General features: G+C 45.7%; 1 protein-coding gene across 3 annotated transcripts in view; it reads right to left on the bottom strand.

The window, feature by feature from the left end:
- INO80C (INO80 complex subunit C) overlaps positions 1 to 9,080 on the bottom strand; it is a 29,756-nt gene extending 20,676 nt beyond the window's left edge. For all 3 annotated transcript variants that reach the window (XM_033177966.1, XM_033177964.1, XM_033177965.1), the window contains exon 1: positions 8,613 to 9,080. In XM_033177966.1, the coding sequence (XP_033033857.1) occupies positions 8,613 to 8,906 (294 nt within the window). In that variant the 5' untranslated portion in view covers positions 8,907 to 9,080. The remainder of the gene's footprint in view (positions 1 to 8,612) is intronic.
- Positions 9,081 to 17,218: the final 8,138 nt, after the last annotated feature.

The raw sequence follows: 17,218 nt of genomic DNA, 5'->3' as shown, positions 1-17,218 counted from the left end.
GTGAAAGGGGTTTCCCATTACAAAACCATCAGATGTGAGAATTATTCACTACCATGAGAACAGTATGGGAGAAACTGCCCCCAAGATTCAATTATATCCTACCGGGTTCCTCCCACAACACATGGAAATTATGGGAGCTACAATTCAAGATGAGATTTGGGTGGGGGCACAGCCAAACCATATCAGTCGTAAAAGATAAAAAGACTATGGAAGTGTTCCGATTAAAGGAGACTAAAAAGATATACAGCTAAATACAACGTGTGATCCTGGATTGGATTCTGAACCAGATAAGGGACAAGAATAAAATCTGTGTATTAAATATCAGTGTTGCATCAGTTAACTCCCTGAATTTGATAAAATTCGGAACGATCTCTCCTCACTACTTTCCCACACTCCTCTCCAGGGCCTCTTCACGTGGGCACCTGGGCCCTCCTCTGTTCACACCCCTCTTCTGTCTGGACTGCCCCTCACTTCATCCTTCCCCCATATGCAGTCTTTCCTAGCTGTCCTTATGTAAGAGAATGACTTTGGTTTTAAGAAATTCACACTGAAATATTTAGAGGATTAAAAAATAATAATAATACAGTGACCAAGTGAAGCCTCCCCAAGGGGCACACCCAGCTGTGAATGAGCCAGAGGTCGTGACTCCTGGTTCCTGAGAACAAAGGTGGAGCTGGCACGCAGGGCAGGAAGGGTGACAAGTGATCTGCTCTTTCAGGAGGTGGTGGTGCAAAGGCAAAGGAGAAAGCCCAGGCCCACTGGAAGGTACGTGGGGTGAGCTGTTTCAAGGAGACCCGCCAGCATTAGCAGAAGGAAAGCAACCATTCTCCCAATCATCTAACCATTCACAGAGTGTGCCACAGGACTACTCAATGCTCTGGACTGTCAGGTGACTGGGCCTACGAGTGGCCTAAATAAAATGAGCAAGAGAGCTACCCCGTAAGCACCACGTCAAAAGTTAAAAAAAAAAAAAGAAAAAGAAAAAGAAGCTACCACTAGGGACAACTAACTTCAGGTCTAGTTCAGGGTAAGCAGGCTATGAAAGAGATTTCCTGGGGCCAGATATGCTTTAAGTTTTAACTTTATAGTTTGAGTTTCTCATAAAGAATATAACTACTGATATAATACTGTGGCCATCAGGGAGGAAAAAAACAATCTGAACTGTTAAAGAGCAAAAAGGACACACTAAAGGGAAGGGGAAAATGCAGTCCCCCAAGCTTCCAACAGTGATTACAGAACCATCCACAGACCTGCCAGCTCCCAGGGTCCTATCCTCAGGCAGTGGAGTTAGCTTTTTCTTCCACTCCAGAGATGCTAAAAAACGGCATTTCTTTTTTTATTATTTTGTTGTTGTTGTTGAGATAGGGTCTCGCTCTGTCACCTAGGCTGCAGTGCAGTGGCATGATCACAGATCACTGCAGCCTCAACCTCCCTGGGCTCAAGCCATCTTCTCACCTCAGCCACCATTCAGGAGTAGCTGGGACTACAGGTGTGCACTACTATGCCCAGCTAACTTTTGTATTTTTGTAGAGACAGGGTTTCACCATGTTGCCCATACTGATCTCGAACTCCTGGACTCAAGTGGTCTGCCCACCTGGGCCTCCCAAAGTGCTGGGATTCCAGGTGTGAGCCACTGCGCCTGGCCAAATACTACATTTCTCCCTTTCTGTTTATTCCACTTCCCCAATCCCAGTGAGGAAGCTCAAAGGTGCTGTGTGCCCAGTGGAAGGAAAGCAATACAGGGGTTTCTTCTGACATAGGCATTTAGTTCCAAGGCCCCAGGGAGACGGGGGAGAAAAATGCCAGACAGGCGCCCTCGTCAGATTCAGGCAGACAAGCACATCTGCTGAGAGTAAGGAGAGGGTGGTATGAAGAGAAGACCAGAGGTCTAAGTCAGCCATTCCAGGCAGCAAGCTAGAGAAGAGTCAAGGAGGGGATGAAAATGACACACGGAAGCACTGGTTTTTGAAAGGGACCCCTCCTGATGGCTTGCTCACTCCATCCTCTGCCAGACCCCTACTGGGACGTCAGGCTAAAGACAGGGCAGAGAAAGGAGGCCACTCTGGCATGAACTGAGCCACATCATACCCGTGCTGCCTCCTGCTTCTGAGATTGTGGCAGGCTCCCTTCCTTCTCTAACCAGAGATACCCCTGCCCCAAGCCAGAGCTGGTTTTATGCTTCACTTTCCTCTCCCCAACCCCCACAATACTATACCCTTACTCTTCACTTCTGCTCAGCTTAGCCAAGCTGAGACTCCTGTGTCTACTAACAACAGGATGAGAGGGAGAGAGACCTTTAGTCAAAGGGAAGATCAAGTCTGTGAGGCTTGGATGCAATAAGATAAAATTAAAATGAAGCATCATTTCCATGCTACTAAAGCACTATTATCACTAAGGACTTTACAAGATGAACTGTCCCGCCCCAAGATATGAACACCCTAAGAGGAGAGGAAGGAACGCCTAGCACTAAGGGGTGCCCCCTCTTTGCAGCACTAACAGAGCTGATGTAAGTCTCAGGGAAGAGAAACCCAGCCTGCTACTCAGGAAACACATGCCTATGGCTAACAGTCTGGAGTTCACAAGGCCTGAGTCTCACCCTGCTCTGCTCTGCCCAACTGAAGAACCCAAATCAATGGCTTCATCTCTCCAGGCAGTAGTGTGCTTGACTCTGACTCAGACTAAAGGATAATTTGGGCATTCTGTCTGTGGTTATAAAGAAAGGAGAAAAATATCCTTTGTCTTATTTGTCAAGTTATATCTGTGTCATAGAATTATAGATGCAAATAGCTGACCCTGGTCTAAAACTGCAAGGTTACTATAGAGTTACTTAAAACAGCAAAAATTCAAAATGCAACCTAAATATCCAATAATAAAGTCAATTAAATACGAGCAGTTAATTCCTTGGAATATAATGCAGGCAACAGTCATAAAAGACTATTTGACTTTTAAAAGTCTAATTGAGAAGACTATCAACGTACAGAAATGTTCACAAAATAATGCTAAGTGAAAAACGGGGCAAGTAATGCTATATACCAAATACAATGATGAAAAACTATATCTACATGTAGAAAACACAGATTATAATAGTTGTTGGGGAAACAGACTGGGTGACTTTTTCGGTCAACTGTAAAAATGAAAAAAAAAGGTAATTTTAAAAATAGAAAAGAATAACTTTTAGGACTTAAAATTATCAGGATTTGTTGGATTTTTGCTTTTGTGTTTTACAGAAGTTGAATAGTAGGATGAGTGTTTTTTCAATGAATAAACCAAATCAGTCCAGCATTCTCTGGCTGCCCTCCAATTTTAGAAGATTCTCTTATCATCTGCACTATCCTTCTAAAGATGCAACTACTGCCTCTGCATTTTAGATGTTTTATTAGCTGCTTCACAAATGAAAAACCTATTAAGTAACTCTCAGTCTATAGGTTAATTAGATTTCTCAGTACATTTTATCAACTTTAATACACATTTGAAAAGCCTAAATTGCCCTATATCGATCCAGTAAAACTGTTCCCAAAAGCATTTATCTGCACCATGAATTTGGTTATACCAGAGATCTAATTAATAATCTTCTAATATACAAAGTAACAAAGTGATATCAAGAGAGGCAGTTAAGAAAAAAGAATGTAGACTCTGGACAGCATGCGTGGGTTCAAATCCCGACACTACCACTGTGTGACCTTGGGCAACTTTCACAGCCTCTCTATGCCCTTGGCATTTTTATCTGTAAAATTAAGTGATCAATTCACAGAGGGTCGTTTGGAGGATTAAATGGCATCGTACTTAGAAAGTACTTAGAACAGTGCCTGGCACGTAGTAAATGCTTGATAATTTATCCTTATTCCTTTCACTTTAACACAGTTATCTATTCCCCAACCCACCAACATTAATCCCTTCAAAGTAACAACCAGAGTGAAAGGAAGACTGCACTTTTATAACATTATTAATCAACAACTGTTATGCTGAAAATATAAATCCACAGAATTGTGATTCTAAGATGATTTGTACCACCCCTTAGCAAGCATGAACATTAGTAGTAATTTCTGCTGAACTAAAGAGAGCCATCTTGATGAAATGATAAAACAAAGTTGTTTTGGTACTACTAAATTATTTAATGTATTTCCTAACACTGATGTAAAGAAGGCTTCTATAAATGCTTTCCTCAGAATACTTTTATTTATTTTTTTTTTTTGAGACGGAGTCTTGCTCTGTCACCCAGGCTGGAGTGCAGTGGCCGGATCTCAGCTCACTGCAAGCTCCGCCTCCCGGGTTCACGCCATTCTCCCGCCTCAGCCTCCGGAGTAGCTGGGACTACAGGCGCCCGCCACCTCGCCCGGCTAGTTTTCTGTATTTTTAGTAGAGACGGGGTTTCACCGTGTTAGCCAGGATGGTCTCGATCTCCTGACCTCGTGATCCACCCGTCTCGGCCTCCCAAAGTGCTGGGATTACAGGCTTGAGCCACCGCGCCCGGCCCTCAGAATACTTTTAGATGAAAAATATTCCCTTCAACTCCTCAGGACTTCTAAGCATCTAAATTTCTAAACTTCTTTAAATTTCAACTAAGCACTCAATTTTACTTTAGAAACAGCAAGCATATTTCAGGGAAGTTAAACCCACCTTAAGAATTCATGATAATTCAAGTTATCTTTAACAATCTCAAAAAGCACTCTAATGTCCTACATGTAAATGTGCTTTGTAAATTTTAAAATTCCATTAAAGTTTTCCATACTTTGCTTTTACTTAAGAATCAAAATAGCTAAAATTATTGATGTAGGGAAATTTAGGTGATGAAAGACCTATAAAATCTCTTTTAACTCAAGAAATACAATCATTTATAGAAAAACACTCACTTCCCCACTAATGAAACCTTGGGCAACCCGGGTTAATCTTACAATGTGCACAGCTCTGAGCCTGGAATGCCTTCCCCAGCAAACCTCTCCAAGCCAACTTCAAGTCCCTCTGCCTCCCTACCTCTCCTTTGAGTACCATCACCAGCACTGATGAATCATCCTCCTGTGTCTCACCACAATAGGGCACCAACACCTATAATTACCTATAATTAGCTTTGGCTCAAGGTTAGACATTACTGTATCTTCCTAATGGTTTCATTTGTGTGATAGGTAGAATTCCAGTACACCCCTGCCACCTTGCAAGTAACCTGCCCCTGGTGTGCACACAACTTCTACCAGTTATTCAAGCAAATATTAATCTAGGTTCAGCTACAAAGGGCTTTTGCAGATGCAATTAAGGTCTCAGATCAGTTGACTTTTTAAAAAGGTGATTATCCAAGTAGGCCTGCCTAATCACATAAATCTTTTAAATCTGAGTCCAGGGGTCAGCAATAAGAGAAGTCGGAAATATCTGAAGCATGAGAAGAACTGGACACAAGGGAGATTCTCCATAGCTGGTTCTGAAAATGGAAAAGGCCATGTGGCAGGGAACATGGGCAGCACCTGACAGCCAGCAAGAAGACAGGGGCCCTGCAATCCTGCCGCCCCCTTCAAAAGGACAGAATTCCGCCAACAACCTGAGTTCACCTGCATGCAAATTTCTCCCCAGAGCCTTCAGACACTCGGCCGGCACCTTGATTTCAGCTTTGTGATACCTGGAGCAGAGAGTCAACCCAGTCGCATTGTGTCAGGACTTCTGATCTACAGAACCATGAGCTACTAAATGGGTGTTATTTAAGCCACTAAATGTGTGGCAATTTGTAATGGCAGCAGTAGAAAACTAAATACAATGTATGTACGTCATTCTCTCCTGGGATGTTTTTGGTAGTGTGGGGACAAGCAAAAATCCTTTGAAATGTCTTAAGCATACTGCTGGGGATGGAACAGAAACACAGTACAATAAATTATTGCTACATGAACTGAACTGAAACAGAACAGAAACGCTGAGCAAGTGACACAGATGAGGGTGACCTCAAGAAGATTCCCGGCAGCCCTCAGGGGCACTGTGCTTATGCCTGCTTATTTCCTATACACTGTGGAAAGGGAACTAGAATGAAAGGATCACAGCAAAGCAAAAATCTAAGACAACTGGGCACGGTGGCTCACGCCTGTAATCCCAACACTTTGGGAGGCCAAGGTGGGCAGACTGCTTGAGCCCAGGAGTTTGAGACCAGCTTGGGTTACATGGTGAAATTCCACCTCTACCAAAAATACAAAAAAATTAACCGGGCATGGTGGCATGCACCTGTCATCCCAGCTACTTGGGAGGCTGAGTTAGGAGGATCCATTAAGCCAGGGAGGTCGAGACTGCAGTGAGCCATGACTGTGTCACTGTCCTCCAGCCTGGGTGACAGAAGAAGACCTTGTCTCCTTTAGTTAAATATCAGTTGGGAAAAGGAGAGTCAGGACAAAAGAAGGCACTATTTCAGGAAATGCTCTGCCCTTTCCAACTTCTCCAGAGGCTGCTGCTTGGATACAAAAAAAGGCCCACAGGGAATAGAGAGTTACGATTTCCACCATATTGGATTACTGGGAATTTTCAGTCTCCTGAAGGCATTTGATCACTCTCAGAAGCTTATGGTAGTGGAAGTTGATCAATGCTCCCTTTGGGGTCGAAACAATTATTCCTCCCCATATGTCCTAGTGACATTCCTTGGTCCTGGCACAACTGGTTATCAAAACACACCAGTCGCAGACTGGGAGCAATTACTCACAATGCATACATCTGGCAAAGGAGTCTAGTCAAGAAAGTGAATGTAATGAACTTCTTCTACACATCAATATAATTAAAAAAAAAAAAAGCCAATTAGAAAAAATAATTAGGCACTCCACAAAAGATTTGGAATGCCAAATAAGTTTATGAAAAGTGATTGATATCAATAAACATCAGAAAAAATTAAAACAAGGAGATACTACTACACACTCAACAAAATGGCTAAAAGTTAAAGACCGACAATGAAAGACTGACAATGCTCTGTATTGTTGAGGATTTCGAGCAACTGGCACTCTCATACTTTGCTGGTAAGAATGCAAAAACAGTGCAACTACTTTCAGAAATACTGTTTAACAGTTTCTGAGTTAAATGTGTGCCTACCTTCTGACTCAGCAATTCCACTACTTCTCAAGAGAAATGAAAGCATCTATCTACATAAAGACTTGTACAAGAATGTTCAGAGCAGCTTCTGTGCAAAGCCAAAAACTGTAAACATTCAAATATTCATCAGGTGTATGTTTATACAATGCAACAGATGTACTGAATGAATGAATGACTCTCAAAAACATTGTCTCAAAAAGGAACCTAGACAGACGCAAAAGAGTATGTTCCCTATTGTCCTGTATTATTCCATTTACATTATGCTCCAACCCAAAGTCAGTCTGTTGTGAAGGGCGGCCAAATAGTGGGTACCTCTGTTAGGGAGGGAAGACAGCACTCACAGGAAAAGGTCACCCGCTCTTAGAAATGCTATCTTGATCCAGGCAGTGGCCACAGGTGTATACAAATGTAAAAGGGCACTGGATCTGTTCCTTTTTTTTGGGGGGGGGGGGGGATAGGATCTCATTGTGTTGCCCAGGCTGGACTATGGCACGATCATAGCTTGCTGTAACCTTGAAATCTTGGGCTTAAGTGATCCCCTTGTAGGTGGGACTGAAGGCGTGCACCATCACGCCCAGCTAATTTGTAAATTTGGATGGGGGTTGGGGAGCGGGTCTCGAACTCCTGGCCTCAAGCAATCCTCTCGCCTTGGCCTCTCAAAGTGCTGAGATACAGGTGTGAGCCAGGATTCCTAAAGATCTGTGGTTGAGCCAGTATTCTTCAAGATTTGTGCATTGTACTGTGTGTAAATCTTACTACAGCAAAGTTTTTAATATTAAAAGGTTCAAGAAGAAAAGCACTACCAATCACCTACAGAAGAAGGAACAAGAAGATTTCTAGAACAGCCACTGACTGGCTGGGTGAACGGTGTCACACCATATGCTCTATCTCTGCTTTTTCGCTTTGAATAAAATGCAGGAGCCAGAGAAAACACTAATCAAGCCACTCCCTGCTGAAAATTCATTGCTGGAATTACGGAGCCTAGACTGCTCAGAGGCCCTGGAGTCTGAGCCTGGCGCTGAGCTCAGTGCTTTACACTCGTTACTTCATAATCTTAACAAGCCCATGAGTTAAGACCAAACCCGCTTTAGGATTGGGAAACCCAGGGTCAAAAAAGCACTTTTCTCAGGATGAGAGAAAGCATACTTATCAATACATATTGTATTCATCCATGCAGGACATTAGGGCGCTATGCACCTCAAAGACACTGGGTAGATGTCTGCAGAATGGACGAGGGGAAGACACGCACATTTCCGAACCACTGACACTCAGAAGTCCTGAACCTCAAGCTAAAGGCGACCTCGAGGGGAAGAGGCAGTCCTTCTATTACTACTAAGTCAGTAATAACCTCCCTACTTCCTCTTCTCTCCTTACAACACAAGGCGTTGTAAGCCCATGTGTACAAACGAAGGGAAACAGTAGTCCTTCACTCCACTGGCTAGCACCTTTCAACCACACCGGAGACCGCAGCGCAGCGCCCCACACTGCGCACGCGCCCTGGCTCGGCTCCGTCCCGCCCCGTCCCGTTCCGCGACGCGCACGCGCAGGCTGGGAGCACGACTGCGTACCTGCGCAAAGCTGGAGCCAGACACTTTTTTCTTCTTACTGGCGCCATAGGCCCCGCCGCTGCTGCCATTGTGGGACGGGCTGGCCGGCCTCTTCTTGCTGTTCCGGACTATTCCCGGAGTGGAAGTGGTGGCCACAATTGGAATTTGCGCCGCCATCGCACCCTGGGTCTTCCCCAGTTCCCCCCACCTCTTTCCCAGCGCGGGCCCTGGAACTTCCTTTCCGCTGTTACTTCCGTCTTGATGCTTGAAAACCCGGCCTGGACTCAAAGCTGTCGCTGGCTTCTCTGGGTGCATTCTAAAAGGCGGAGCTCGGAGCAGCCTGTGGCGTCGGGACGGGAAGATGTCAGCGGTTGTTGTCCTGCCACTCGAGCGCTCTGGGCGTGGGCCTTGGGTGGGGCACGTGCCAGGAAATCTCCATTGATAGAGGAATAGAAAATCTCCCAATCTTTTTAAGTAACAACGTTTTTAAAAATTAATGAGTGTGTTGCCTTTTCTCACATAGAAGAGTGATTACTGTCGATGTTTGTAAGCGTAAAGCTGGGGTCATTCTCAGTAGACCTCCAAGCTACTGGCTTCCCCCTGTATCCCTCCCTGCCTTCCCCCGCGGAAAAGGTTTGTATATAAATAGTGCCCAGATGGACTTGAAGGGTAAAGTGGTTCTTAATCTCGCTCTCTCTCTCTCTTTTTTTTTTTTCTTTTATTTGAGACGGAATTTGCTCTTGTTGCCCAGGTTGGAGTACAATGGCGCGATCTCAGCTCACCGCAACCTCCGCCTCCCAGGTTCAAGCGATTCTCCTGCCTCAGCCTCCTGAGTAGCTGGGATGACAGGCATGTGCCACCACGCCCAGCTAATTTTGTATTTTTAGTAGAGAAGGGGTTTCTCAATGTTGGTCAGGCTAGTCTCGAACTCCCGACCTCAGGTGATCCGCCCGCCTCGGCCTCCCAGAGTGCTGGGATTACAGGCATAAACCACCACGCCCGGCCGATTCTTAATCTCTTAGGATTCACAGACTCCTGAGCATGGAATCTCTGCTTACTCCCCCCGCCCCCCACCCCCACTTCCCCACCACCCCGTTAAATGTATACAGACACAGACAAAATTTTACAGATTTCAGGGAGGTCACAGATCTACTAAAACCTATTTAGGAACCTCGGTCCCCGTACCCGCCTTGTTCTTTGCCTCATTCTACCCTATATTTTTACAGAACCTTTGCGACATTATATAACTAAATGGTTTATAATCCGATGATTAATATCTTTTTTGGCTCCTGCTAGAATGTAATCTATGAGGGAAGGGTCAGTTATGTCTTGTTCACTTATCAGTTTACCCCAGTCACAGTACCTTGCAAGTCATTGGTGCATTATAAGTATTTTTAATGATATAATTACCGAATGAACTAACTCCCTACAGTGATTGGTGGAAGCTACTATGTTTGAATATAGGAAGCTGATCTATATTAGTCTTGATATTTGAAGTAAACAGGCTGCCCAGTGACTTAGAGGTGAGAGAGAAGGAGCAGTTAGGGAAACTAGCAATACTGTTACTGACATATTTTCTCCTTTGGAGAAAGGAATAAGACTACCAGTGTTGAAATGTTCTTTTCCACACCCCATCTCCATCCTTATCCTCATCTAAAGCTAGTCTTTTCCTCATTCCTTAACTCAAGGACTCACCTCCAACAAGCCAGTCACCTAAGCAAACTAATGTCCCGCCTCCTCCCATTCCTCACCTCCTCAGCGCGCTTCTCTCCTTCACTGCTCCTGCCCTGGTGAATCGGTGTCCCATGTCTGCATCTCAGCAACAGCCTCCAGGTGGAAGTTTCGGCCGCCATCTTCCCCTAATCCATTCCTGACCCCAGACCCTTCTTCACACTGGCTGCCAGAATGGGCTTTCTAAATTACAAATATAATCATACCACTGACTTTATTACATTCTTTGGGGCCCTTTTACCTTCAGGGAAAAAAAATTTTTTTTTTTTTAAACCTTCAGGGTAAGAACGTTTTAGCTTGTCCTTAACAAGGTCCTTAATAAGTGGGCTCTGGGCGGGGCGCGGTGGCTCACGCCTGTAATCCCAACACTTTGAGAGGCCGAGGTGGGCAGATCACAAGGTCAGGAGATCAAGGCCATCCTGTCCAACATGGTGAAACCCCGTCTCTACTAAAAATACAAAAATTAGCTGGGTATGGTGGCACGCGCCTGTAATCACAGCTACTCAGGAGACTGAGGCAGGAGAATCCCTTGAACCCGGGAGATTTGCAGTGAGCAGAGATGGTGCCACTGCACTTCAGCCTCGCGACAGAGCAAGACTCCGCCTCAAAACAACAACAACAAAAACTGGGCTGTGCCCCATTCTGTTGCTTGGTTCCCAACACTTAATTCCTTGTGTTCCAGCCAAGGACTAACTCTGTTTCCTGGAGTGTACATATTTTCTTAGCTTGGCATATTTTTGTTTCTGTACTTCCTTTCCTAGGAATGCTTAGCTTCTTGCCTGATTACCATCCATTTTGCCTCAGTTCGGATGCTACTTCCAATGAAAAGCTTTCTGCCATCTGACACCTTCCTTCCCCTTCCTTTTCCCTGTCCTCATGCTGTGCATGTGAGCACAGGGGGACCTGCTGGGCTGCTTCCTGTCATCCCTTATTGAGTTCAAACACCAACTCCCTACTTTTAAAAAGTCAGACAAGTGGATGCACCGCCATCTGGTTTCCTGTTACTAAATTCAGTCCTGATCTTGTCTGATTCCTTTCTTTCTGAAATTCTTCCCTTGGTATCTAAAACATCACCATCTTTTTGTTTCCCTCTTTCCTAGCCAGTTTTCTGTGACCAAATGGTCTCTAATGCTACTACAGCTTTTTCAAAATATATAGTCACATGCTCCCGTAGATTCACATTTTAAAAGTTTCCCAAGTGATTCTAGCTATCAGCCAGGTTTGAAACCAGGCTTTTCCGCAGAATCCTTCCATATTGAGAGTTCCTTGGTGCTTGGTTCAAGGCCCTCTGCCCTTCTCAGTCGATACTCTCCCCAGCCATTGCACCAATTCTTGGGGATTCAGTTACCATCTAAATGCAGACCACTTTCAGATTTGCATCCCTTATCTGGCTCTTTCTCCAAAGATGCATACCCAAGGCCAGGTACGGTGGCTCATGTCTGTAATCCCAACACTTTGGGAGGCCGAGGTGGGTGCATCACTTGAGGTCAGGAGTTTGAGACCAGTCTGGCCAACATGGGTGACACCCCGTCTCTACTAAAAAAAATACAAAAATTAGCCAAACATGGTGGTGCCCGCCTGTAGCCCCAGCTACTCAGGAGACTGAGGCACAAGAATCGCTTGAACCTGGGAGGTGGAGGTTGCAGTGAGCCAAGCTTGCACGACTGAACTCCAGCCTGGGCGACAAAGGGAGACTCTGTCAAAAAAAAAGCATACCCGGATGTAAAATTTCTTTCCCTAGTGTAAACTCAGATGCTAACACGCATCTTTCACTCCACATGGCAAAAACAGAATTCATCATCCTCTCTGCTCCTCTAAAACAGGTTCCTCCTTCAGTGTTTCCTGTCTCAGCAAATGCCACGAATAGCCACCAGTTCTTCAGACCAAAACTTGGGAGTCATCCTTGACTCCTCCCGTTCCTCCACTCCACACCATAACCGTATTCCAGCCACCATCTGTCTCTGGACTTGCCTCCAGAGACTCTTGCCTCCAGAGATGCTCTTTTTGCCTCCACCTTTGGTCCCTGCAACCCAGTTCCAACATGCGATTCCAGATGATTTCTTTGAAGATACAAATGTGCATTTTTCAGATCACACCCCCTGCTTGAAACCATCCAGTGGCTTCCCATGGTCCCTAGAATGAAGCCTATTGTCCATAAGGTGGTTCCACAGGTCCTTAGAGACCTGCCATCTCTCCAGCTTGCCTCTGTCCCAGGTCCCTGCATTCCTGCTCAGTTTTCACCTTTGTTAGTTCCAACAACCAGCTGTGCCCCTCCTCCCTCAGGCCTTGACACACTGCTCCTCCTGCCTGGAAGCTGCTTTTCTCCCAACCTCACCCTCCTCCGGTCTCACTACATTCCACACACCCTTCCTATCTTGGCTGACATGCTGTATTTTCAGTGTTCCCTCTCCTCTGGTCTGGTTCCATGTTCCCATCAGTCTCTCTCAGTTATTTAATCCCTATTGATCACCTTTTTTTGGAGGATCTTTCTATGTAGCCCAGGCTTAACTAAAACTCCTGGGTTCAAGGGATCTTCCCACCTCAGCCTCCAAGTGGCTGGGACTAGAGGCACTTGCCATGCGCTGGTTTATTAAGTGTCTTTTATGTGCTAACTTAAGAGGATGGAGACAAGAGCAAACAAAATAGAATAATCCCTGTTTCATGGAGCCCTCAGTCTAGTAGGGGAGGAAAGATTTTCTATTTGTCTTCTCAGCTGGACTTAAGCTTCCTGTGGGCAGTTGCCAGAGTCATCAGGGATTGAGTGGCAGAGCATCAACAGATGACAGCAACAAGGAGAGTGGGAGAAATGCTGGAGGACATCGGCTTGAGAGACCTGCCCCACGCCCACCATGGTAGTGCCAGTTACTGCCCAGTGTTGGCACATACCAGGATCCCATACACTTGCTGTGTGTGTAACTCATGGGTTTCCTTGTCCATTGGTAAAGATAAATTAATGCTGATGACCCAACATTCTGCTAGCTTATGTGTTGAGACAGGGCCTAAGGCTCCCCTAAGTTCCCTTTCCAGTTGTTCCTGAAAACTTGCAGAGTGTGACCCACCCCTGCTGTAGTGTGAGGCCTCCCTTGCTCTTCCTCTTCAGCTTCCTTCTCAGTACTTGCAGCTTCTGTGTCCCTCACCAATGCCATACTTCCTTTGGCAAAGGCTGCCAGGGCTTTCTCTGGGATATTGATGCCCTGACTGGGGTGCACCAGTTAAGCAGCCGCAGTTGCAGCCGCAGCCGCAGCCGCAGCCAGTCTTGATCCCAGTTAAGACAATGATTAAGAATGAATAACATGCCTGCTAAGCTACTATGTATGACTTGGAACACAGAGTGCCTAATTTACTGTCTCTCAAAAATCTTAGCAAACACGGTAGACATTTGGGATCATGCTGCTACTGCATGGAAGACACACTGCTCATCTCTTGACACCTTGTGTGAAGTGTGCTAGTCATGCTCACTGTATGAAAAATGGCTGTTCCAGTTGATATGGGACTCCTTGATGAAGGGAAGAAACCTTGAAGCCATTGCAATCAAGATCCTCAAAATCCCCCAAACTCCCAGATACTGAAAGAGGCAGCTCAGTGTGCACTGCCTACCCTGAGCTCTGGGGATGTGCAGTTGAAAACAAACCCATTGCAGTGAGAAGCTGATGGAATCCTCAGAGACCAGTGGCAGTCCTCTCAAGAGTGTGAGAGCAGCGCTCATTCCTGGAACACCATCTCTGAGGAACCTTCCCAAAGTCGCCTGTATTTTCTCCATCGCAGACCAAAGTATATAGTTTTGTAAGTGTTTGTGGGTTATAGGCTCACTAGGGCAGACACAGTTTCTTCTTTGTTGCTGTTTTCAGAGTATTGCAGTCCCTTGGTGGCAATCTGCTAAGTGCCTCATTGTAAACAATCAGTATTAATAGAGAGAGCAGAAGAGAGCTCGGGCCAGTGGATTCTGGGAAGAGGCCTTTGCTCACTTCATTGCCTGCTCTGTCTTGCCTGAGAGCCGCATGGAAATATTTAAAAGCTGGAAAGAGTGGTTGAAAGTAGGCCTGACCATGACATTTCCAGGGTTCAGGGCAAGAATACAAATGGAGGCCTACCTACCATATTGCCTTGATATTTAAGTGTACAAAGGAAGCTAATAACATGTAAAATAAAATATGTTCTACCCTTCTATCTTGGCAAATGTATCTTTATAACTCAGAAGGCCAGAGTTGAACTTAGAATGCTCAGATTTCTTGGAGTTCTGCTCAGAATATGGTAGGGTGGGAAGAGCTGTTCCAGCCCTGACCCCTCCCTTTCCCCGCCTATTCCTCAGGGCATCTGGAGGAAATGTGTGTACACCTGTGGAAACCTCTTGACCACCCCTCAAGCCTTTGGGGATATACATCAAACCCAAGGACAAGGTCCACAGGGGCCTTCCCAGGGGGCACAGGGCCGACTGAGTGTGAGGTTCTGGGGTCCCAAGCACCAGAGCATGGTTTTTTTTTTTTTTTTTTTTTTTTTTTTTGAGACGGAGTCTCGCTCTGTCGCCCAGGCTGGAGTGCAGTGGCCGGATCTCAGCTCACTGCAAGCTCCGCCTCCCAGGTTCACGCCATTCTCTTGCCTCAGCCTCCCAAGTAGCTGGGACTACATGCGCCCGCCACCTCGCCCAGCTAGTTTTTTGTATTTTTTAGTAGAGACGGGGTTTCACCGTATTAGCCAGGATGGTCTGGATCTCCTGACCTCGTGATCCACCCATCCCGGCCTCCCAAAGTGCTGGGATTCCAGGCTTGAGCCACTGCGCCCGGCCCAGAGCATGTTCTAAAAGGAGGGAGCCATGGACTTTGGGTCGACACATTTCCCTATGTCCCTATTCACTCTGCTCAGTGTGGAAAGGTAGAGCCAGAAGAGGGCCTTCTTGCCCACACTGTGCGTCACCTGCATCCTGTGCTCAGAGTGTTAAGTAGGAAGACATCAGATGAGGAGCAGAAGCCAGTTGCATGGAGCTCCAGCCTCCTTTACAACCGGAGTAGGAGAGGGGAAGGCAGGTCCAGGAGGAGATCCAGTTGAGATGGCAGAAAGTTGATGTGATTTCCATCTCTAAGCCTGGGTTTTCTCAGTAACAGGTAGCAACCCTTGCAAGGTAGAGGGAGAGTGGTAGAGGCTTGGGAAGGGTCGTAGGAAGATTTGGAAAAGCCACCCTTTAAAGGTACCATTAGAGAGAGAGCTGAGAAGGGACCTGTGAGAAACCTCATGGCAGTGCCGAGTGGCACATCTGCTTGGACAGGTTGGGCACAGCTGAAGTCCAGAAGCACCCTTTATTGTGGTTACTGTGTGTATATATGGCAACCCTCGAGTTGGGCACTGCAGGTCTTATACAGGAGGAAGACATACTTGGTGCATCCGCACTCATCCAGTCTGCTCTCTGAAGTTTGACCTCAACAGATAATACTAATACTGCTGTGCAAAGTCTGAAGGAGAGAAAATAGTGTTAAGGGCCATTTTGCTTACTAGAATTACTTCTTAAATCCATGCCTGTTAAGTAAACACCAATTTAACATTACAAATGTGGCCCAGAAAGGCTGACACAGAACTTTCCAAATAGTGGGGTGCTTGCCTTCCATTGTGAAAGGCAGAATTCTGCTCCCAGGATGGTACTTTTCTCTCTTTTGTTGCCCACCTTTGTGAATCCCCTTCTAGGCACTGGTCGTCTCCTCCTCTCTTACCACAGGTCCCACCCCATTATTTAAAGTGAATTATTGTTTTAACACTTACTGTTTGTGTATGCCATAGAAAAAGAAAACAATTATAATTACTATAATTCTCCCATCTCTGATACTGTTTCCCCTGTTTTCTCTCTCAAAACCTCAAATTTGCTAATCCCCAGGCTGTAACAACACCTGCCTTCTTAAATTGTCAGCCTGCTTTGATTCTTTTCCCCAGCATCACGGTTCCTAACCCCGCTGCTGTGTTGCTTGTTTTGTTTGTTTTTATTCACATGTGACACCTTGTTTCTGTCAGTTGTACATTAAGATAGTATCAGAGAAGATCAGTTGTACATTAAGATAGTATCAGAGAAGATCAGTCCACAAGCTTTGGGCACATTCACTGATGGAATAAAACAGAGACAACATGGAAGCTTAGAGATGTTCATTGTCTAAGTTCACCAAGAAATCCCCAAAGACTGAGAAATTGAGGGGATATGCACCCCTCTCTAGACATTGCTGCTGCTGCTGCCCCAAAGTAGGTGAGCTAACCAGTCCAGCTCCCAGGTGTGACCTAGCCCTGGGAACAGGGGCAGGGCCAGAAGAGGTTGTGGCCACAGGAGGGAGACCCATTCTGGGCAAAGGACCCATGAGAGGCAGGGCTGTCAGCGGTCTTCTTCCTTGGCATGGCACTGGAGAGAACCCAAAGGATAGTGGGACAGTCCCCATCCCTCACTTTGTCGAAGAAGATGGCCATTGTTTGGAAGAACAAGAGATGAAATGTGCTCACAGTTTTTTAGAAAATCATTCATTCTATAGAGAAAGACTCAAACTACTTAGGATGCCCTGTGACCTATCTGTTTATCTCTCCTTTCATCTCTCACATTGAGGCTCCTGAATGTTGACTGGGTTCTGACCCAGTCTAGCCACCCTACCCTCCATCCCAGTTCTCTCAGGGATCTGGGGGTCCCAGCCTGGCTCAACACCTGCCTTGGCTCTTTCGATCTCAATTCCTGGACTTGTGTGTAAAGTGGCTTCTGGCCCCTTGCCTTACCCCATATTCACTTTTGCAATTCCCTGACGCTATTGTGAAGTGCTTTCTGAAAAGTTCTAGTTCATTCTCCGTCTACTTGCACTGAGGATCTGAACTTTTTGTAAGGATTGGGGATCATCATTGTGAACTGAACATCAATTTTTGTGCTCTGTTGTAATGCAAGA

The sequence above is a fragment of the Trachypithecus francoisi genome, unplaced genomic scaffold (assembly GCF_009764315.1).
Source record: "Trachypithecus francoisi isolate TF-2019V2 unplaced genomic scaffold, Tfra_2.0 Lachesis_group19, whole genome shotgun sequence".
NCBI classification, from domain to species: Eukaryota; Metazoa; Chordata; class Mammalia; order Primates; family Cercopithecidae; genus Trachypithecus; species Trachypithecus francoisi.
Note: the sequence above shows the minus strand (reverse complement) of the source record. Positions and strands in the feature narration are given on the sequence as shown.